We start from the raw sequence: 23859 nt of genomic DNA on the forward strand, positions 1-23859 counted from the left end.
AGAGTAACATACTCTCCTATTTATATATAAGCGTGACTTTCTGAAGATCAAGTGTGGATAAGAACAGGAAAACAGAAAATAAAACCCCACTGAAAGTCTGTATGCTTGTTTCAAGGCTCCAGATTTCGATTTGCCTGCGCAAGATTCATGCTTGTCAAGTATGTTGTGGCTTATCCAGTGAACACAGATCTCGGAACAAAATTCTGTATTTTCTTCTGGAGCTAAGAGAAGCTTATAGACAGAGTAAAACATTAAATATTAAATATTGTCTGTATCATTTCCTTTCATTTTTTGTGCAAGTTTATTTTTCCCCAAGATTCATTGGGCCCTACCATGTACAACAGAAAGTTACTGAAAGTACCTAGGATGGAATAGGAATTAGTAATACCAATTTAACTTATGAACAAAAATAATACTTTAGGATAAGTCATTCAGGTCTGCAGTAATGTCAGTGTTCCTTTCTCCAGACAAATTGTCTTCGAGCTTAACTGAAAAAAGAGTACTAGTACTTTTGTCTTGAGTCTCCGCTTCCATATCCTTGGGCAAGTCTTCCTCTTCGTATTCCGCAACATCTACCTCTAGGCCAGAATTGTCTTTCAGCTTTCCATGGTGTTTCAGATAGTAACGCTGATTCTGGAAAAACTTGATAATTGTGAACTTGGGCAGATCAAGCTGAGCAGACAAAGTTTGAATGGCTTCTTCATCTGGGTACAGACCAACATCTTGAATAAAGCTCTGTAAAATACCCAGGGCCTCAACAGAAATCTTTGTTCGTGGACGGGGCTGTTGGCGGCTCTCTTCTTCTGCTTCTGCTGGAGATGCCACAGTGGGCTGTCTAGGAGGCAACCTTGGACCTGGTGGCTGTGGCGTTTGTTGCTGTGGCTGCTGTTGTGGTGGTAGTTGCTGTTGTTGCGGTTGTGGATGCTGCTGTTGCTGCTGAAATTTGAATAGAAATTGTAAGCAATATGGCAAAAATTGTCTCCTAAAAGCAGAGTCTGTACAATCAAAAGTATTTATTACCGACTAAAATAACAGTCTATTAATCCTTTCTTGGTGTTGTTTTATTTTAGTTGAAGGCTACATGGAACCTATTAATGTATCAATCAAATCATTTCCCATAAACTTGCAGTAACTAAATGATGCCTGTAAGGTAATATTTTTCACTTAAAATGTGTCTATGAATACTGACCTGAATCTGTTCTGCAGAAACATGGATCATATGGGATGGTCGTTCACCATGCTGATGAACTGCATTACTTTCTTGTTCATAAATAACATCTCTTTCTGTTTGGGGAAGACTGAGAAACCTTCGAATCATGGAGAGATTTTCCCACAGAGTCCTGTTTTCTGGTGAAGGATCTTCTTTCCATCGCAATAATTCACACAACCACCCCTGGAAATGAATAAAAACATGTTCCATTATGTATGTATAAGTGTACTCATTTAGACATAAATATGATGTCAGGTGCTTTTCTGCCAAGGCCTCATCTTACTTCCTGTACATGACATTCAAGTCTTTATAGTAGCTACAGATCATTTTCATCATCACTCATTAATTTAGTGTTTATAACCTATAATATAAACTTACACTGAAAACTGATTGTTCTTGCACCAATGTAAGAATAGCTATTAAATAAAATAAAAAATAAAACAAAACTCAAAATGTCTAATTTTAGTACATTTACCTATGATTAATTGTAGGGTAGTACAACATACTACTATCTAGAAAAAGACTTCATAAAAAATCGATTCGGCAGCTTCACCGAACTTTGTCAAGAAATTTGATCTGTTACTAATTACTTTATCACAAATAGCTTTTCATGTATGGAGTGGGTGCAATGATGGGGAATGGCGATCACGCTGCCACCCCTTCATTCAACCCCTCAGATGCCACGTTCAATGCTGATCGCAGCATCTGAGACTTATGTTCAGGTGGTTAACCATGGATAAAAAAATAAATAATAATTATACTAACCTCATCCACTTGATCATGGAGAGGCCATCCGCTCCCATCTTGATTGAAGAAAACCCGCCAAAGTACCTGTGGCAAGCATGAAGCTGTCACCATGTGATCACCCTGGCCACGCGTGGTGATATAATCAGTGAGGACGTCACCACGTGCAGCCAATGTGATCACGTGGTGATGTCACGAAGTCACAGCACGCCGCCAGCCTGACCAAGTTGGGACGTCTTTGCGCTTTCCGCAGGTCCTTTGGTGGGTTTTCTTCGAGGAAGATGGGAGTGGATGACCTCTCTGCGATCAAGTGGATGAGGGGAGTATAATTTTTTGATTTTCAGTCATTTTAGGAAAAATTTATTCATTACCACAAAGCACAATCAAATTCAAATTCATGGAGAATCCAAATTTTCCTAAACTTCGGATTAAATTCCACTTCGGATGCTTTGATTCGCTCAATGCTAACAGGTACCCGAAATGTTTAAAAAAAAAGAATAAAGCAACCATAAACATATACCTGGAGTTCACCAAACTCCATTCCTGCTATTGCTGAAGAGTATTCAGGTCACATATAACCAGTAATTTTGTTGTGACTGTTCCTTCTTTTAAGGAGGTTTTCTGGGATTTTCTAGGATAGGTCATCAATGAGATCTGCTGGGGTATGATTCTAGACACCCACCCCACCTTTTAGCTCTGTGAGGAAGATCGCGGCTCTGATAAGCACCTTGGCCTCCTTGTGGCTGTGCTGTCCATTTAATAGCGGTTGTGCTTTGTATCGCAGCTCAGCCCCATTCACTTTAATGGGACTAAGTTGTGCCTAGACCGTGTGACTAATGAATATGACATCACATGGCCTAGGAAAAACTAAGCACTCAAGGAGCGTAGTGGCCTCTTCTAACAGTTGATCGGCAGGGATGCCGGGAGGCCTGAGGATAGGTCATCAATATGAAAATCCCAGAAAAACTCTTAAACCAGTTTTTAAACTCTGAAATTACATGCATAAAAAATATTATTTTATTTTTATTAGAAAGCTATAACCAATAGAATACAATCTAGGCATTTTATAAACGTTACAAAAATCTAAACAAACAAAAGGAGAACTTCCTACCTATGTTACCTACAAACTATGTTTCTTAAAGAGAACTATTTTCAGTGCAATTTTGAGTGCATGCCAACAATTAAAATTTGATGAGTGGTTTATTACTAGTAAAATATAACGAAGGTTGAGTCATATCATAAATGTGTGCTGTATCCCTAAAAGGCAATGTTCACAAAGCATATTGTAGAGGCTAAAAATTATGATGTGTATTTCAAGAGAAATCCACATTCAATTTTCATTGTGTATTTAAGGACTACCTGTCACCACGCAATATAGTGCAATATGTAGGTTATAGAGCAGGAGGGGCAGAGCAGATTGATTTTGTGGGAAAAGAGGCAGAAACACATGTAAGGTTCTGTTCACACTCGCGTCATGGTTTCAATCATTTTGATAAGCTATGTCCTTCCTATGAAACCTGCTGGGACTGTTTCTGACGGCAGTGTGAACACAGCCTAATTTATACATTTAAATCTCTGCTGTTTCTGGGTTTGTACATGGGGGACCATCTTATCATTGACTGATAGCATTCTCTCTGTAAGGGGAGATATTTAAATGTATAAATTATGAGTTATAATGAATAAGTGTCCCATAAAACTATGTAGCAATCTGCTCAGCTCCCTGCTGCCTGCAGATTACACTGCATTTCCTGGTGACAGGTCCTCTTTAATTTTCTGTATATATTTTAATATGTTTTGAGGCATATTTTGATTTGTACTTTCCACCTCTCATTGACTTCAGTGCATAATACACATCAGGACGTGACAACTCTTTTGTTTTGTTTTTTTAACTCTTTTTTTTTTTAAATTAACTATGATGCATATTTCTTATTGAAATCAATGGGATGTTACTTGTGGGTGTATTTTCATGTATATTCCAATGCGTTAAACACCCAAATACGCGAAAAAAATGCTGTGCTAACATACCATAGGTTTTACGCATGCCGTATTCTTGTACATCATAAGCCACTTTTGAATATTACAAAGTTTTATAAAGTCTTTGGATTTAAAGGGGTTGTCAGGGTTGTGCAGCGATTCACTGCCGGGAGCACATGCTGTACATTGGGCGAGAGATTCAGATTGACGGATGTGCTGAGGGTTCTAACCCCAGGCTGGGATTACGTGCCCAATGTACAGCATTTGATCCCAGAAGTGGCTGCCACACTGGATCGCGGAGCAACCTGGATAACCCCTTTAAGCTAATTAACACTATAATATGACACTGACGAAAGAAAACATGTTGCCGTTTTTTACCTACATTATGTTTAAGGCTTAGGGCTCATTCACAGTGGTGAGAAACTCACATAAACTGAACATGTCCGTGAATAGCTTAAAGGGATTTTCAGAGACTACTATGGTTTTTAAGTATATATTATATACACACATACATACACACATGTAGTTGCTTATATCACATATATCTTTTAAAAAAAATTTTTTATTTGGACTCTCCTGACGCATTGTCAGCAAGTAAGCCTATCACTTTGGTTTGTTTCCAACCTGAATATAGCACTTCTTATTGCTGTATCCAACCAAACCCATGATGCACTTCTCCTTTCTCTGGCCGAGCTCCAGCACCACAACAATGCCCAGCTAGTTTATACCTCCTCCAACCGTGCTAGTTACATAGACAGTCCCCTATTACCACCCCTGTTGCTGCTTTGACATACTTAGGCTACATGCACACGACACTTGTTTTTCTCTGCGTCGGTTGTGTTTTTCTTGGCTAATCGTATGGTTACCCATGCATTTCTATGGAGCCGTTAAAATTACGGTGTAGTCAACCATTTCTTTTCCGCGTCCGCTGTCCATTTTTCCCGTCCGCCAAAAAAGTATTGCATGTCCTATTCTTGTCTGCAATAAACATTTTGCGGACCAAGTGAAGTCAATGGGTCCGCAAAAAAATGCGGATGACCAACGGAAGCCATCCGTATGTCATCCCCATCCATTTTTTTTTGCGGATGGTTGCTGGAAAACCTGTATATATTACATTTCAAGAATTACAGCCTTCAGTTTTTTTTTGGCGGACCGCAAAAATGCATGTGGATGTAAAAAAAAAAACAGGGACACGGACCTGCTATTTGCGAACCGCAAAAAACGACGTTGTGTGCATGTAGCCTTATGGAAATAACACCACAGGAAATAAGAAAGCGATGCATGGTAGACATTTTTTTATTTTAAATAGAGATTGATTTACTGTATGGAATACAGATGCCATAAATGCATTCTGAACAGAGTCTTTTACAATCATTACAAAACCATAATTTAAAAAATAAATTGTTATTAAGTGAGCAGCTTGGTCGAATCAGTTAAAACGTGGTACAGTACTACGATATATACAGGCTATAACAGCTATGAGGTTGAACAACAAAACGAAAAAACTGAAAAAAGGAATAAACACAACTCGGTAAATTACTTAAACTTTCAGGATGTCACTACTTTTCAAACTGACAAAGTTTAATTAGACACCTTATGTTCTAAACACCCTGTTTCTGCTCAAAATTCTGCCTTTGGAGGAAGTCAATAACCTTGCTCGCCACTTGCTTTAACTTGTTGGCATGAGTTGCATACAAACTGAAAATGCCATGCAGATGAATGCCGGGCTCTGTTCAAACCTGCTACATACAACACAAATCCTGTAAAGTTATGTATTGTAAAGCAAAATTTATTGTGAAATAAAGGTCTAACATCCATCTGCCACACATGAAATATTGTTATGCACTGCAATGCAACCAGGCACCATCTGCAGATGTCTTGCAACAGTAAGCAAGAATATGCTGAAAATTATTTCAATGTCATTTTATTCAAATATATAAGGTCTTCAAAACCAAGCGTTTATCATTAATTTATATACAGCAGAGCTAAACTCTGAAGAAGAGATGAAGGAACCCAATCATCTACTTACAAAGGGATCACAGTAATAGATTATGTGTGGTTCAACAAGAGACACCGAGAAGATGATAGTTTGCACAAGCTGTTAATTATAGTGCTACCACTCCCAGTTTTATATCATTTTCATTTGTTTCTATAAGCCTTTCATGAATCTCACAAATTATGGAGATTTATGGACATGGGTGGAGTATTAACTTATCTAAAGGTTTATTATTAATGTAGGAGTAGTTAATATCATAAATATATGCTTGAAGCCTTTTAATATTTGGGAGTGTTATAACCTTCAGGTAACCCTACCTAAGCAATCATTAAGTGTCATGAATGCCCTCCCAAAAGCTAAAAAATACATTATAAAATTTGTATAATAATTTAAGAGCACTGCTTAGTCTTTACTTTGACTACATAGGCAGCTATGTATATTAAAGGGGTTGTCCGGGTTCAAAGCTGAACCAGGACATTTCCCCATTTTTACCCAGGCAGCCCCCTTGACTTAAGCATCGGAGCAGTTAATGATCCGATGCTCTTCTTTGCCCTGCGCTAAAGCATTTTCTGGATTTCCGGTGACGTACCGGGCTCTCCTTAGGGCTGCCAGGCAGAGGCTTCCGCTCAGCAGTGTGCTCTGTGACGTCACTGGCACTGATGGGCAGGCTTTAGCGGTGCCCTAGCCTGTAAAACGGCTAGGGCAGCGCTAAAGCCCGTCCATCAGAGCCAGTGACGTCACCGAACACACTGCTGGGCGGAAGCCTCCGCCCCTGCAGTGTGTTATTGTAAATAAAAGATCGCTTGCCCTGCGCGATCCAGCGCAGGGCAAGGGAGATGCTCCGATGCTAACATCAGGGGGGGTGCCTGGGTGAAATTATGGGTATGTCCGGGTTCAGCTCTGAACCCGGACAACCCCTTTAAGGGAGTTGTGCAGGGGTTTTAAATTGATGATGTATCCTCAGCATAGGTCATCAATATCTGATCGATGGGGGCCTGACACCCGGCACTAACAATCAGCTGTTTGAAGTGGAGGCGGCGCTCCATGCAAAAGCCTTCCTGTTAACTAACAGCCCGTCGTATCAGAAGCGATTGGAATTACAAAAACGTCATTCACTTGAATAGAGCAAGTACTTGTTATTGCACTACTCTGCTGCAGGGAGACAACACATAGTGTAATGAAGAGGAAGCAGTGCTCGCATGGAGAGCCACCTCTTCTTCAAACAGCTGATTAACCCCTTTAACATACAGTAAATAATAAAATAAAAAAGCTTTTTCTATGTCTGCAACAAAAATATATATACATTACAAAGTAATGCCTTATTCACACATCAGTGTTTGGTCAGTGTTTTCCATCAGTGATTTTGAGCCAAAACCAGACATAAGGTATAAGGGAAAGATCTGCACATATTCTGTGTTTAGAGCTGCACCTGGTTTTGGCTCAAAATCACTGACTGAACACCGTGTGAATGAGGCATAATTTCAATATACCCTCAAACGGGACAAAAATGCAATTTCTCCCACATAAAACTAAGCCTTACACGGCCATGTCAATGAAAAAAAAAACTAAAAAGCTATGGCTTCTTAAAAATGAAGAGGTAAAAAAAGAGAGAAAAAAAAAAACAGCTGGTCATTAGGGCTTAAAGATATGGCACTGGTCATAATCTCTGCAGCTATACAGTGAACTGTCTTAATTTAGGTCACTGCCTATAGATTAGAAGACAGTGACATCCTGGCACATAACAACTGCATTAAACATTACTAATCACTACATAAAGTTGGCCAGAAATCAAGTAATTCCATATCCTCAAAATAAGCAAAATGGATTAGACGCGTCTCATACCAAATTCTATTACAGGGGTTGTCTTCTTTTTTTAAATACCATATAAGAGAACTGTGAGTTAAAGTGGGGTCCACCATTTATCTATTAACCAGGGAAAAGAGCATCCATAAGGCCCCTTGCAGACGAGCGTTCCTCCCACAGCGAGTCCGCATCGCAGCACCCGACATTATGCCAGCATTATCCAATACATTCCAGAACTGTAAGGGTTACATAGCATCATAAATCAATATAATGCTATGTGACCCCAGGCAGCACAAGGGAACTGCGTTGTGGTCTCGCTGCGGGAGGAATGCTCGTCTGCAAGGTCCCTAAGTTTTTCTTGTTGTGGAGTACCTGGTACGTCAGTGTGTTACTCAGACAGCCCATTCCAATGGGCACTATGTAATTCTTTATTTGAAGGCACTGCAGGAGAACTGAACACTTGCTGTTCAATTTTCCAACAGATTCCCACCAGCAGGACATCCTGTCATCAGTTTATTGGTCAGGTACTATTCTAACAAAAAGTACTGTCCTAAGCGGACAACCTCTTAAGTAAATACAGTATATATATATATATATATATATATATATATATATATATATATATCTCAATGAAAAACAGAGCAGCACTCCAGTATGGTGAAAAAAAGAAAGCTGTTTATTCACCCAGTGGTGACGCGACATTTCGGCTCCAACATGAAGCCTTTCTCAAGCCTTGGAGCCGAAACGTCGCGTCACCACTGGGTGAATAAACAGCTTTCTTTTTTTCACCATATTGGAGTGCTGCTCTGTTTTTCATTGATATTATCCTGGGACGCTATTCCCATTGGAGCTTGCACCCAATCTTCAACATTTTAAGGTTGGTGCTGCCATTTATTACATTTTATATATATATATAACTGGATATACTATCTATATACATACAAACATAAACAATATATAGACTAGCAACCATGGTTAACAATGACATAAATTAGGAGAACAAAAAGGCACTGAAAGCATTTTACATTATTTACTAGGTTAAAAGGGTGAAATGGTACTTTAAATACATCAGATTTCATCATCTCTGCCTTTTTTTGGTGGCAAAGTGGTATTGATCTTTTCAAATGCTTAAAATTAACTATTTCCAGGAGGTCATTATTTGATTAAAGACAGAGTGGGGGGCAAAAATGATGCACTTTGTCTTCCTTACCATTCCAATCACAATGTAATTCAATATAAAATATGCCTTAATGATAATGAGAAAAAAACACTGATCCAGCATTGTAAATGATATTCTGTATCTCCACACTCAAGCATCTGATCCAGTCATATTGCTATGTACTATTGTTGAATTACTTAAAAATCGGGGGACTTTTTTTTTTACACCAGTTACTCTTGTAAGAATATATTTTGTATCAAATTCAAAAAAAAAAGAAGAAACATACAGTACCTTGAAAAAGTATTCATTTTTAATAAATAAAAATTTGAAGAGCGTGGTGTGCATTTGTATTTAGCCCCCTGTACTCTGATATCCCTAAATAAAATCCAGTGTGAGCAATTGCCTTCAGAAGTCACCTAATTAGTATAGTTCACCTGTGTGTAATTTATTCTCAGTATAACTACAGCTGTTCAGTTAAGGCCTCAGTTAAACAGCATCATGAAAACCATGAAAACACACCAGACAGGTCAGGAATAAAGTTGGTGAGAAGCATAAAGCAAGGTTAGGTTATAAAAAAATATCCAAAGCTCTGAACATCTCATGGTGCAATGTTTAATCCATCATCTGAAAATGGAGGCAGTATGGCACAACTGCAAAACTACCAAAACATGGCAGTCCACCTAAACTAACAGCCAAGGAGAGCACTAATTAGAGAAGCAGCAAAGAGGCCCATGGTCACTCTGGAGGAGCTGCAGAGATCCACAGCTCAGGTGGGAGAATCTGTCCACAGGACAACTATTAGTCGTGTACTCCACAAATCTGGCCTTTATGGAAGAGTGGCAAGAAGGAAGCCATTTTTGAAAAGATGTCATAAGAAGTCTTGTTTGCAGTTTACCACATGCCATGTAGGGGAAACAGCATTCATGTGGAAGAAGGTGCTTTGGTCAGATGAGACCCAACTTTAACACTGCACATCACCCTGAATACACCTTCCCTACCGTGAAACATGGTGGTGGCAGCATCATGCTATGGGGATGCTTTTCTTCAGCAGGGACAGAGAAGCTGGTCAGAGTTGATGGGAAGATGGATGGAGCTAAATACTGGGCAATCCTGGAGGAAAAACCTGTTAGAGGCTGCAAAAGACTTGAGACTGGGGCAGAGGTTCACTTTCCAATAGGAAAACAACCCTGAATATACAGCCAGAGCTACAGTGGAATGGTTCAGATTCAAGCATATCCATGTGTTAGAATGGCCCAGTCAAAGGCCAGATCTAAATCCCATTTAGAATCTGTTACAAGACTTGAAATATATGTGCACAGATGCTCTCCATCCAATCTGACTGAGCTTGAGCTATTTTGCAAAGAACAATGGGCAAAAATTTCAGCCTCTAGATGTGCAAAGCTGGTAAAAACATACCCCAAAAAACTTGCAGCTGTAATTTTAGCGAAAAGTGGTCCTAAAAAATATTGGGGGGGGGGGGGGGGGCTGAATACAAATTCACAACCAAACTTTTCAGATTTTTTATTTATTAAATATTTTGAAAACCATGTATCATTTCTTTTTAACTTCACACATACTTGATACTTTGTGTTGATCTATCACCTAAACTCTCAATAAAATACATTTAATATTGTGGGTGTAATGTGAAAAATTTTTGGAAAAGTTCAAGGGTTAGGAGTACATTTTTAAGGCACTGTAAATAAAGAATTAGGGGCCGTTTACACTTTGAGTTTTACCGAGGAATTTTCGCCAAAATGGAAGCTGTCCTGAAAGCCCTCGTGGAGGCTAACCTGCAGCAGCGGGAGGCTAATAAGCAGCTGCAAGAAACAAACCAGCTGCTGTTACCACATGTGATGGCTTTACAGGTGGCAGGAGCATCGCAGAAACTCCAAGATGCCCGGAAAGCGGTCCATGTGGCGATCCCCAAGATGACCCCCTTGGATGACGTCGAAACCTATCTGGCGGTGTTCGAAAAGGTGGCCATGAGGCAGAAGCTACCCCGAGATCAAAGGGCTGAGGTCGTCGCTCCGTTTCTGGCATCTGGACCCCAGCAGGTGTATTTAGACTTACCGGGCGATCAAGTGGCTGACAGTAAAGGGTGAGATTCTGGCATAACTGGGGGTGAATATGTTGGTCTGGGCCTAGCGGGTGCATCAGTGGGAGTTTAACCCGGTTGAACCTGAAAGACCTCAGTATTATGATCTATTACACCGGTTGCAAAAATGGCTGCAGCCTGACGTGCTGAGTTCCACTGCTATGCTGGACCATCTGTTGGCTGATGTATTCTGGAGGGCTTTGCCATACCCTTTTCAGCACTGGATCGGCCAGGTGTCTCCTGGTAATGCCTTTGAGATGGTGGACCTGGTGGAACACTATGAGGCTACCAGGAATCTACAGTTTTTTTTTTTTTGGGAGGGGGACAGTCAAACCCTGGAAATCTCCACCCCAGGCCCGGCGACTTGTGCCAACAAAACCCGCCCGGGATGTACTCCCTACGGACCTGGCTCCGATAGTCTGGGCTGACTGTCTCCGTCGGGGGTGAGCCCGTGGACACTAACTATGGCTACCGCCACTCAATATATGCCAGGAAGCTGTGTGCCTCCGGTACCCCAAAGACTATAGACAACAACCACTTGTGCCAGGTGGAAGTAGGAAACACTCTGGCGGTGGCGTTGCTTGACTCAGGGAGTCTGGTGTCCCTGATAAGGGCTACACTGGTACGGCCCGATGAGTATACTGGCTGAGACTTAAAAGACTACCCCACCGCTATGGTGTATCTATCCACGGTCGCCAGCAGGCGGATCCACGAGGTGGCCGTCGCCACCAAGAGACACTATGAACTAATAATAGGGAGAGACTTCCCGGCACTGTGGCCTGCTACGAGAATTACCGATACCCATGAGACAGGGGAAATCCTAGCAGAGTGGCCCTGTTCAGGGGGGAGACTAGAACCCTGGGCACCTGAGACTGAAGGGCCAGCGGTAGGGGTGATCGCCACTTCGGTGGAAGAGGGGGAGACAACACTGCTAAATGTGATGGTGGGAGACGTGGAGGACTTGAATTGGCAGACTTCAATGTCTCCGGGGATAATTTTGGCACTGCCTAATGTCGGTAAAATGTGTTAACCTGCGGCAGAGTCAGTGTTTCCCCATTTTGTGGCTCATCAGGATATGTTGTATCGGGTAAACCAACTACGGGGTGAGCCTATTGAACAGTTGGTGGTCCCCAAAGCTTACCGCAAACTCGTGTTAGATCTAGCCCACCAACACGTTTTTGGGGGTCAACTGGGGCTGCAGAAAACTCAGGATCGTATTCTACAGCGGTTTTACTGGCCCAGCATATTCAGAGATGTGGAAGAGTTTTGTAAATCTTGCCTGACCTGCCAGATAACTAGCCCCCAGCCACATTTCCATAGTCCCCTAGTACCTCTCCCGATTATCGAGGTACTGTTCGACCGAATAGCTATGGACCTAATAGGCCCAGTACCAAAGTCCGCCAGAGGGCATCAACACATCTTAGTCATCCTACACTACGCCACTCGGTACCCGGAGGCGGTGCCACTGTGACATACCTCGGCCAAACTCATAGCTAAGGAGTTAATGGAAATGTTTTCCCGAGTGGGACTACCTAAAGAGGTTCTGACCGACCAGGGGACCCCTTTTATGTCCAAGGTAACGAGGGAACTCTGTAAATTGCTGCACATAAAACAATTACGGACATCCGTTTACCATCTGCAAACGGACGGTCAGGTAGAAAGGCTTAACCAAACATTAAAAAATATGTTGAAAAGGGTAGTGTCTAAAGATGGGAATGACTGGGACCTCCTTCTGCCCTATCTCATGTTCGCAGTGCGAGAGGTACCCCAGGCCTCTACTGGGTTGTCGCCCTTCGAACTGCTATATGGCAGACACCCGCACGGTCTCTTGGACAAGGCCAAAGAGGCGTGGGAACAACAACCCACTCCACATAAAAGCATCATTGAGTACGTTACCCAGATGCAAGATCGGATAGAGACAGCATTGCCTCTTGTTAGGGAGCAAATGGAGGCAGCTCAGCGAGCCCAGAGTCGGGTCTATAATCGGCAGGCTTGGGTCCGGATCTTTAACCCAGGTTATTGGGATTTGGTTCTGGTGCCGACCGTGGACAGTAAGTTCCTGGCTAGGTGGCAGGAGCCCTATGAGATACTTGAGAAAATTGGAGATGTAAACTACAAGGTACACCAGCCAGGGCGGCGAAAGCCGAAGCAGGTTACCATGTGAATTTACTCAAACCATGGAAAGATGGGGAAACCTGTACTCAAGACAGCCCGCAGATGGGTTTTCTAGAAGAGGTTCCGGCCCCTCTGTCTGATGCAAGAGAAGCGGCTGCCACAGTACAAAATTGCTGACAGCCTCTCCTCTAAACAGACTCAGGAGGCCAGGGAGTTCGTTAGTCGGAACACGGATGTGTTCTCGGACCTCCCTGGATGAACTTCCATAATCCAGCATGACATTTTCACTGAGCCTCAGGCAAAAGTCCGGTTAAAACCATACCGGGTACCCGAAGCTCGGCGACAAGCCATCTCGGAGGAGGTGCAGCTAATGTTGCAGCTAGACGTTATTGAGGAGTCAAAAAGTGAGTGGGACAGTCCTATAGTATTAATACCCAAGCCGGACGGGACATTGCGGTTTTGTAATGACTTTCGTAAACTTAAAGATATTTCTAAGTTCGCCGCGTATCCCATGCCCCGGGTGGATGAGCTAGTCGAGAAGTTGGGACAAGCACGGTACTTTTCTGTTCTGGACCTCACGAAAGGCGGCTGCCAAAGAGAAAACTGCCTTCGTCACACCTGAGGGCAGTATCACTATAAGGTGTTATCCTTTGGTCTGCATGGCGCCAACCCCATTTTCAGCGACTTATGGACATTGTGCTTTGTCCACATCGTCGGTACGCTTCGGTTTACCTGGACGATATTGTCATTTACAGTACCGACTGGGAAAGTCACCTACCTAAAGTGCAAGCTGTAGTGGACTCCCTTCGGAAGGCTGGACTAACCGATAACCTGAAAAAATGTGCGATAGGGTTAGAGGAGACTAAGTACTTGGGGTATATCATTGGGCGTGGAGTCATCAAATCCCAAGTAAACAAAATAGAGGCAATAAGAAATTGGCCCCAACCTGTCACCACTTGGCAAGTAAAGTCATTCCTGGGAATAGTGGGCTATTACATGAGGTTTGTCCCCCACTTTGCTACGGTGGCCACGTCATTGACAGGGCTCTTGAAGGGACACAAGTCAGTGATGGTTTGCTGGGATGATCGGGTGGAAGAGGCTTTCTCCGCTTTGAAGTCGGCCCTGTGTGGGTCCCCGGTTTTGGTGACGCCTAACTTCAAAAGAGAGTTTATAGTACAGACCGATGCCTCCGAAGTAGGCCTCAGTGCTGTACTGTCTCAGGAAGTCAACGGGGAGGAGCATCCCGTTGTCTTCCTCAGACGTAAGCTCACCCCAGCCGAGACCGGGTATTGTATAGTGGAGAGAGAGGGCCTAGCCATTAAGTGGGCACTCGAGTCTCTCCGCTATTATTTGTTGGGGAGAAATTTCCGCCTGGTGACTGACCACACCCTGCTCAAATGGATGAGCCAGGCTAAGGACAGAAATGCCCGGGTCAACCGATGGTTTCTGTCCTTACAAAACATTACGTTTTCGGTGGAACACAGGGCAGGCCGGTTACAGGGAAACGCGGATGCCCTGTCCCGGGTACACTGTCTGGCATGTGTTCACCCCCTCAGGGTTGAACAAAGGGGTGGGGTATGTGACACAGTGAGGGATTTGTCTGGGAATGCAGGTATTTTCCTCCCAACATGTGCGGCTGGGTTGATTTCCAACCAGGTGAGGTCAAATACCGGACCGGAGTTTAAGTGCCGGTCCGGGTTTTGGCAGCACCTGGCTGTCCTTAAATAGGCAGCTGGGCTTAGCAGCTGAGTCTATGTGTTGGGATCTGAGGTTTTGTGCTGGACTGGAGGGCTGAGACCCATATGCAGGGAAACCAGGCCCCCTAAAGCCTGCTGTGGACTACTGGAGGCAGAACTGCCAACAAGGTGACTTGTGTCCTATGAATTTTCCATTGTGTGTGAATCAACACCAAAGACTGCAAAGTGACGTGTTGTTTTATGCAACTGCTGCAAGTGTGAATAAACACTGAAGTTTGAGTTAAGAGCATGTATTTTGCCTCTGTACTGAGTCCGCTTACCCTATATACCAGAGTAGCGTCCTGGTTGCCATGGTAACTGATCGGAGCCCCATGATTACACTGCTGGGGTTCCGATCACAACTGCCACTGTACCACCAATGAAGAGGAGGGGACCCTGTGGCCACTGCGCCACCAATGATTTTAATACTGGGGGGGGAGGGAGCAATGTGCCACCAATTACTTTTAATACTAAGGGGGGAGGGTTTGAGGGCGCACTGCTCTGCCAATGTTTTTAATACTGGGGAGGGAGGGGCGAGGGTGCACTGATCTGTACAGTTCACATTCCAGCAGTCATCTCATTATCATCACAGGCAGGATTTCACTGACAGATATCATCTATATTTAGATAACACAGGATACTCCATTCACAATAAGTGAAAACTTTTCCATTGAAGTCAGAGTCCTTTCTAGTCTATTGTGACTATGGCCCATGGTGGTTACTGTAAAGCAAATCTCTACATGTTGTTAACAACAGCTCACACAAGATGGCTGTCACCAAAATCATGTTTAGGAAACAGAATACAAAATATACAATCATAAAATAAAAACAGGCCCCAACAGTAGTAGCAGCAGCAGCAGCAGCAGCACAGAAGGGATCAGACAAGGCAGTAGATGTGTATGCTGCTGTTTAATGGAAGTAGTAGTAGTGGTGGCGGCTATGTAGCGGTACTGGTAGCAGCAGTATGGATAATGGAAGTTGGGGGATTAGCAGCAGGGAGTAAGAAAGGTAACAGCAGCCATACGGTACAGAACATGATGGTAGACAACAGCAGTAGCATTACGGTGGCAGAAGCAGCCATACTGTATGGAACATGGTAGGCAGGCAAACAGGGTAGTGGCATGATGGTCACCATCAGCATCAGATCTGCTGTGACTGAGAGGAGGAGTGAGCCATCAAGTCCACAATTTTATCCTCTTTGTCCTCAATAATTATCTGGCGCCTATTGGAAGTTAGGAAGAACTGTGGCCTACTACTACTACCGGCTGGCTGGTGCTGCAAATGCTGCTACTACCCATAACCTGAGTCTGGGATGATGAGGCATTGGTCTTTTGTTTTGTACCGTTATGTTTTCCAGACATTTTAATATGAGGCGTATGAATAAAAAGTCACAGGTTTGTTAGAAATGAAAAGTCACAGATTAGCAACTAGTACTAGCAAGACTCCAAGTGTGTTTACAGTAAATTAAAGACAGAGGCAATTAAATGTCCTTTCCCTTCTACAATCACACTGCACAATGGTATTGACAATTTACTTCGGAAAAAATGTCTGCTGTAAAATGTCTTTGAACTATGCGTTCAATATCAGTTATAACAATGCAATTTTTGTAGTAAAATGTCTTTGAACTAAATGGTCTGATGCAATAATGCATCTACTCAAACAGGTATAACAATAAAATGTTTGCGATAAAATGTCTTTGAACTATGCAACAATAACACAGGTATAAAAATTGTATTATTGCCATAAAATGATTTTGCTGTAAAGCAATGCTTTTAATAACACTGGTAAAGTTGACTGAAATGGTTTTTAGAAATAAAATATTGTGCAACTGCTCAGTGTTTGCAGCAGAATACTACTGGAGTGCTGGCAATAGGCCTATGAACTGTAGAAACTAGTTAAAAAAAAAAAGCAGTTTATCTGTTAATATACAGAAAAAAATTGTAGTTGTACTAAACACATTGTGACCAGCCCCTAACTCCCTCAAAGCTTTTCTTGATCAAATTCCCTAAAATCTACACAATTATATCTCTCTGTTCACTCCCTATAGTGTCCCTCTACATTAGTGGGTTGTGTCTGCAATAGCTTTTTGTCAGACACTGCCAGACACATCCTTCCAGTTCAGAAGCTGGACACAGTAGGACGATTCTTCTCGTTCAGCATAAGTATCTCCCTGCCTGATGTCCCCCTGATCGGCTGATGAGGTTGTCTTTCAGTTCTGACCCAATCAGGACAATCCCTCCCTCCACTTCCTCCCAGTGTTATGGGATCCTCCATCTTCTTCCTCCATCATGGTTCTCCCTGTCAATATTAACAGTGAAATGGTGCTGGGCAGTGTTCTTACGCAATTCGTCCAAAAGGAAACGCAGAAGCTTCAGATTCGTCTGGCGGATTAATTTTTGTGAAATTCGTAACGAATCCGATTCAGTTAGAATCGATTTGTTCATCCTTAGAACATAATAATTTTCCTTTCTATATGACCAATATGTTCTACAGTCTTTACAACTTATCTAATAAAAAATACCCCCATACCATGGAAAAAATATTACGGAATCATGACACAAAAATTAAAAATGTTAAAATTACTAAAACTGTGTTTCCTATCGCATGCTCCATTTGTCATGTTTTTGTTTTTCTTCACGTAGCATAAATGGTAAAAAAAAAAAAAAGCTTTTTACAATGCTGGTTTGGTGGATCTTATTTGTATCATGTTGGTTTAGCACGGGCATGCTCAACCTGCGGCCCTCCAGCTGTTGCAAAACTACAACTCCCAGCATGCCCGAACAGCCCACAGCTATAAGGCTACAGCAGGGCATTGTGGGAGTTGTAGTTTTACAACAGCTGGAGGGCCACAGGTTGAGCATGCCTGGTTTAGCAGTTTTGCGCTACACTAGCCTACAAAATGTGAACAGGATCTAAAGCCTCTTCACAAGACAAGCAACCCATTTTAAAGCCAGCAACACACACACACACAAAATCTACACGTGGTCATCATATGGAGTGGGGAAAAAAAATCCGAATTTACAAATCATTTTTTAATGTGATGAATTCCATAAATAGCTGGGAGTATAAAATAGACCCAAGACAATGGCTTATAGAATATTCTCATGAACAAATGCACGTTTTCTTCAAACCAAATGAAAATATATTATCTGCAGAATGGGAGAAAACACAGACTGCACCAAAAAGTGAAAAGGTTAAATGTTTTTTTCTTCTTCTTCTCCACATGTGGTTTTCATTAGTAAAAAAAAATGAACAAGCTGTTTGTGGTTAAACTGTGTAATCGGCTGTTATCAAGCTAGCACTGCATTTAAGATTTACAGGATACATCAGCTTCTGTGCCACATTAGATGTAATAGGGAGGGGGTGGGAGGAAGAAGAGGAGGAGAGACTGTATCCTGAGGAATAATATTTCCAGTGCAGCCACTCTCGCACTACATCTGGTTGTGCCGGTAGCAGCAGTTAAATTGAAATATTTCTCAGCGTGTGTCAGAAACATGCAGAATGGTAATTATGACAGATCTGATTAAGCCTGAGTGCCACTAACTCCCTGGCCAGCGCCGGTTGTGCAGGTGTGACCTTGTGCGTGCCTGCGTGTGTAAATAAAATTAATTACAAGAGAGAGGGCGAAGGCTTCGGTGACATCACAAAGCGGAGAAACTCCCAAGGGGGAGACCTAATGGAATATTTTCCCTCAGTCTAATAATACAGTTCATATTGACTTGAGGTAATTAGTGGGATCATTAAAGCAGTTTTCCCGGCGTATTTGGCTGCCTGATCAGATTAGTGAAAATGTTCTTCAGAACAAGCCCTGTGTGGTCTGCCAGAGGAGGAGGAAATAAAAGGCAACAAAGCATATTTTGGAATCATAAGCAGTCCTGGGCTTTCAGTCCTGCAAAAACGACCCATCTCCAGGGTCTCAAAATCTGGTGGGCTCAGCTCTATTTAATGGAACCCATGTGATGGAGATAATGCGCCATGCCTTTAACAGTGTATCAGTGATGAATACTAGAGCTAGATTAATTATACTATTTATGGCCACAGAAAAAAAGCTAAGGAGTTATGTAATGTGTACAAGCTGCAAAAGTGCAGCTTCAGGCAAGTAAAATAGAACGATTCAATAAAGTCAACAGTGCGTGGTCCGAAAAAGAATAACTCATTTGCTTAGGTTTTAATATTTATCTATCAAATATCTATCTATCTATCTATCTAATATCTATATCCAATATCCATCTATCTATCCAATATCTATCTATCTATCTATCCATCCAATATCTATCTATCTATCCAATATCTATCTATCCATCCAATATCTATCTATCCATCCAATATCTATCTATCTATCCATCTATCCAATATCTATCTATCTATCTATCCAATATCTATCTATCTAATATCCATCCAATATCTATCTATCCATCTATCTATCTATCCAATATCTATCTATCCAATATCTATCTATCTATCTATCTATCTATCTAATATCTATCTATCCATCTATCTATCTATCCAATATCTATCTATCTATCTATCTATCTATCTATCTCTATCTATCTATCTATCTATCTATCTATCTATCTATCTATCTATCCAATATCTATCTATCTATCTATCTATCTATCTATCTATCTATCTATCACTATATCTTTCTATCCAATATCTATCTAATATCTATCTATCCATCTATCTATCTATCTTTTCATAGTACACTGGCGCCACTGTCAATTCTTCCTTTGTAATTGGTTCTGTCACTGAGAAAGAAAAGCCAGTTTTATGGACTCTATCCGTTGGGTGCCACTATCATCATAGATCTATCCAAAAGAGACACATGCAAGTATCTAATATTCTAGATCAGGGGTGCACAACCTGCGGCCCGGGGCCACATGCGGCCCTTGTTTCCATTCTGTGCGGCCCCCAACCCTCTGGTAACAGATATGTATTTCTATGTCTTGTGGCTGCTCACATGTATTTTTCATGTATTCCTCAATTCGATAGGAGTACTAGAAGTGTAACTAGACATTTATGATATATAGTGTATGTTCAATATGCCATAAAAATTGTATTTCAGTTGGTAATACCTCTTTCAGTTTTATTTTCGGCCCTTAGAATTGGTTTAGGCTGACAATGTGGCTCCCAACCAGAAAAGGTTGCGCACCCCTGCTCTAGATACTATCTAAGGCCTCATGCACACGACCGTTGTTTGGGTCCGCATCACTTCAATGGGGCCGCAAAAGATGCAGACAGCACTCCGTGTGCTGTCCGCATCCGTGGCTCCGTTCCACGGCCCTGCTAAAAAAAATAACATGTCCTATTCTTGCCCGTGCTTTGCGGACAATAATAGGCATTTAAATTTCCGGCGCCTGTTCCGTTCCGCAAATTGCGGAAGGCAACATGGATGGCTTCCGTTTTTTGCGGATCCGCGGTTTGCGGACCGCAAAAAACGGCACGGCCGTGTGCATGAGGCCTAATACAGTATTCTGAGAGTGGAAGGGCTGTGCAGAGTCACCCAGCAAAGTCAGTTTCCAAACTTTGCTGACAATGATGACAGCTGCAATCTTATTGGCTGAAGGGCGAGATCTCCATTTACCTTCTTTGTGCTACTTTCCATAAATTAGACCCATGTACACATTTAACAACTGGGAAATGACACATAAAATAAAAAAACAGCCGAACATTCATTCTCCGAAGCAGAAGCATGCATTTAGGGTAGAGAGGGACCGGTTACTGCCAGGTACTAGCTTATCTCCAGGCTGAACAAAAGGATGGCGCATATGAAAATCCGCTGTGCCCTTCTGCTGCCAGAGGGCAGTCCCTGGGAGGCCCCTCTACATGTTAGTTAGTAAATATCATAAATATTAGGGGCAGATTTAGACGGCCGTACGAACGGGTGAGCACCCCTTCCAGAGTTTTGCGGAAAGGATAGACATTTTCTATTATGGTTGCGGCCATGTGCGGTCCGCAAATTGCGGAACGCACACGGCTGGTGTCCGTGTTTTGTGGATCCGCACAACACTACAGCGGTCTGAATGAGGCCTTAATGTAATATCCATAAGGTTTGATTATATGTGCACCCTTAAAGTACATGCCCATGGCATGGGAGAGATAGAGCAGACGCCATGCCTAGGAATCGGGTGTGATACGGTCTTTATCTGTATAAAAGCAGAATAAAGAATGCTTCAAAAGCAATGTTGACCAGATTAGTGTCATCAGAAAATCTAGCCATTATATTGCAAGCATAGACTAATAACTGCCGAAATATCGCAAGCAGCATCTATTCAAAACATTTTTACATTATTTATAATGTTTTTGATCCCTGATCATATCCAGTCTACCAGAAAAGGGGAAAACGTTGCGAGCTGTTCCAGTGCGTGTCTACTATAACAGCAATAGAGAAAATGCAGAATCATTTCTATAGTGTAAAGCAAGCCCAGAAATAACGGTAAAGAGCATGCTCCAGAGTTTCTAGTGTAACTGGGATATGCCAAGCTCCGTCACAGATGGCAGCCTTTGACAGCTCCCATCCGTAGCGCTGATACTCGACAGTTCAGCACAAGATCAGTGACATTCTGTCTCATTAGAGCCACGCTAATTATCACAGCTAGTTTCAGGGGAAACCATGTGTTGCAATGGTCAATTTGAAGGAGTCTGTGCATCAACAAACTGGTAATAAGGATCAGACACCTTATTATATGACAGCATGCTGCCTATGATCTGATTTAGCGAATTAAGGGAACTAAAGCAATACTGAAGGTTGATTGTTAGAGGAATAGTACATACAACAAAATACACTGTAATTGAATGGCTGATGCATCAAACGAGCATGCAGATGCACACAGAGCCACAGGGAAGTAACCGGCTGCAGCCATCTCACATATCGTATAAAAAGGGAGAACATCGATTGTCTTGTCACTTGTCATTATCACAGTTTCAACATAAGATAAAAACATGGGAATGATATAAGTATTACAAAACCATACATAGAGTATATGGCTAATAAAATGAGATCATCGTGTTTTATTGAAAAAGAAAAGACAACATGGAAACATAAAATGTGACTACTAGATGCTTGATAATAACAACAGTATAAATAACAATAAAAGTCGGTCGGCGCATATGTGTCAAACGGTCTACAACAGAAATCAGTGCAAATGCATTAGAAATATAGTGTTCACCAAATATGCTAATTATTTCTCACCTCACCCTACTCCTAAATATCAACAGTTTCCTTTCTCCACAAAAAAAAAAAAAAAAAGAGAGACTTGTGACATATGTTTTAAATCACTACAGCAGTGATATGTGCCAAATCATGTATGACAGGCCAGAAATCTATACCGGTAATTGAAACGGATTATTTTACAGCACAGCAACACATGCATAATACAAAGAGTACTACAGATACCTGACCCCTACTTGTTTAAACCATCTAGTTTGGGGAATTTTACCAAAATTGGGATATGGAGATGTTACAGATAATTACGTAGGTGATCTTTGCATGCATCTCCTATGTTACATAGTGAGGCTCACGTAGCAATACAGTCACAGGAACATAGGTGTACTGTTTTGTTAAACTAATAATAATGTTATTAACACCTGCGATATGTTAAAATTGTTTTTTATACCATCATCGCTTCAAGACAAAAGCTTCTGCTCAGAAATGTCTCAACTGTGTCACAACCAAATTCTGAGTAGATAAATTAACAAATTATCCACTCACAGCAATGGATCCCAATGGCTCCCGACAGGATTCAGCAGTTTTGACATCAAGAACTGCGCTGCATCATTAGATCTGATGGAAGTATCTCCGAGGAACGTGTGAACAAAGCCTTAAAGGGATTGTCCAACCTCAAAACCAAAATTAATTATCGTAGGCTTTCAGGCCATCAGCGAAAACGTGACTAGAAAGTCGCCTGAGGGAATGTTGCCACCGAAGTCAATGAATGGCTGCAGCATTGCACATGACCACGGGAAGGATGTCACAAGTCCAGTCACATTCCCAGAGGTAACCAAATCTATCGTATCTATCCAATCATTCATACATACATACAGATTAAACACTGGGTCTTGCCACAAGATGGCATACAAGTGCTTCCCCCTCTGCACTATAAAAAGTCTCCCAGGGGCTATTTTGGGGTAGTGTACCTCTTGTGAGAGATCGCTGACTGCTAGACATGCCTCTATGACGCACTCAAAGACATTTCGCCCAGTATAAAGACTTTGAGTAGGAGAAGCAGGATGCTTGTTTTAAAAAATATCCTGCAATTTAGGCAGTTCTGACCTAGCTTTTTGGAGCAGTGGTTACGTCAGGGTGTGCACACACAGTGAAGAGGTTCCGGATGGCCCAGACTAATCACTAGTGAGACGCCTTCAATCACTGTCTCTGTCTGGACCATTTGCAGGCTCTCAGCAGGAGGAAATTTGGTGTCACAGCACCCATTACATCCAGCCACCGTCCCCTTTGTTTGCAGTGGTGTCGTGAACGAGAAACGCGAGCTGCTTCGGACAGTCGCTCACCCATAGTAGTGATACCAGGAACACTAACAGCTCAGTGATATGCGCAGGACATCCTGCCACCACATGTGTTGCCTCTCATGGCATGGCATTTTTCTGTATATTGCAACACTTCCTTGGCCTGCCTGGTCGCTAGATTTATCACAAATCGAGCATTTGTGGGACCAGCTGGGACGTCAACTTCGGAAACCTACCAGTTTGCCCAGCTGGAACACCTGTGGAAAAATGTGCTACAAGATACTATGCAGAACCTGTATGCCTCCATGCCCAGCTGTATCACATCTTGTATGCAGGCCAGAGGTGGACCAACAGGGTACTAGAGCCTCCATTGCATTGTACTGTTTTCCCCAATAAACGTATTCTTTTGCTCTTATATTGCAATCACTTCCACATATCATCATTCCAGTCACACATAGAAAGTGCTCCTTTTTTGTCAATGAGTGTACTTGCACAAATGACATATCCATCGATCTACACTGCTCAAAAAAATAAAGGGAACACTAAAATAACACATCCTAGATC

General features: G+C 42.1%; 1 protein-coding gene across 6 annotated transcripts in view; it reads right to left on the bottom strand.

The window, feature by feature from the left end:
* Nucleotides 1–300: 300 nt before the first annotated feature.
* The window catches only part of SATB1 (SATB homeobox 1), a 195454-nt gene continuing 171895 nt past the window's right edge, over nucleotides 301–23859 (bottom strand). For 4 of the 6 annotated variants that reach the window (XM_040432952.1, XM_040432954.1, XM_040432956.1 and 1 more), the window contains 2 exons: nucleotides 1190–1393; nucleotides 301–936 (listed from right to left, as the gene is read on the bottom strand). In XM_040432952.1, the coding sequence (XP_040288886.1) occupies nucleotides 418–936; nucleotides 1190–1393 (723 nt within the window). In that variant the 3' untranslated portion in view covers nucleotides 301–417. The remainder of the gene's footprint in view (nucleotides 937–1189; nucleotides 1394–23859) is intronic. The other 2 variants (XM_040432955.1, XM_040432953.1) reach the window with 1 other exon arrangement.

This window comes from Bufo bufo, chromosome 5, assembly GCF_905171765.1.
Source record: "Bufo bufo chromosome 5, aBufBuf1.1, whole genome shotgun sequence".
Classification (NCBI taxonomy): Eukaryota; Metazoa; Chordata; class Amphibia; order Anura; family Bufonidae; genus Bufo; species Bufo bufo.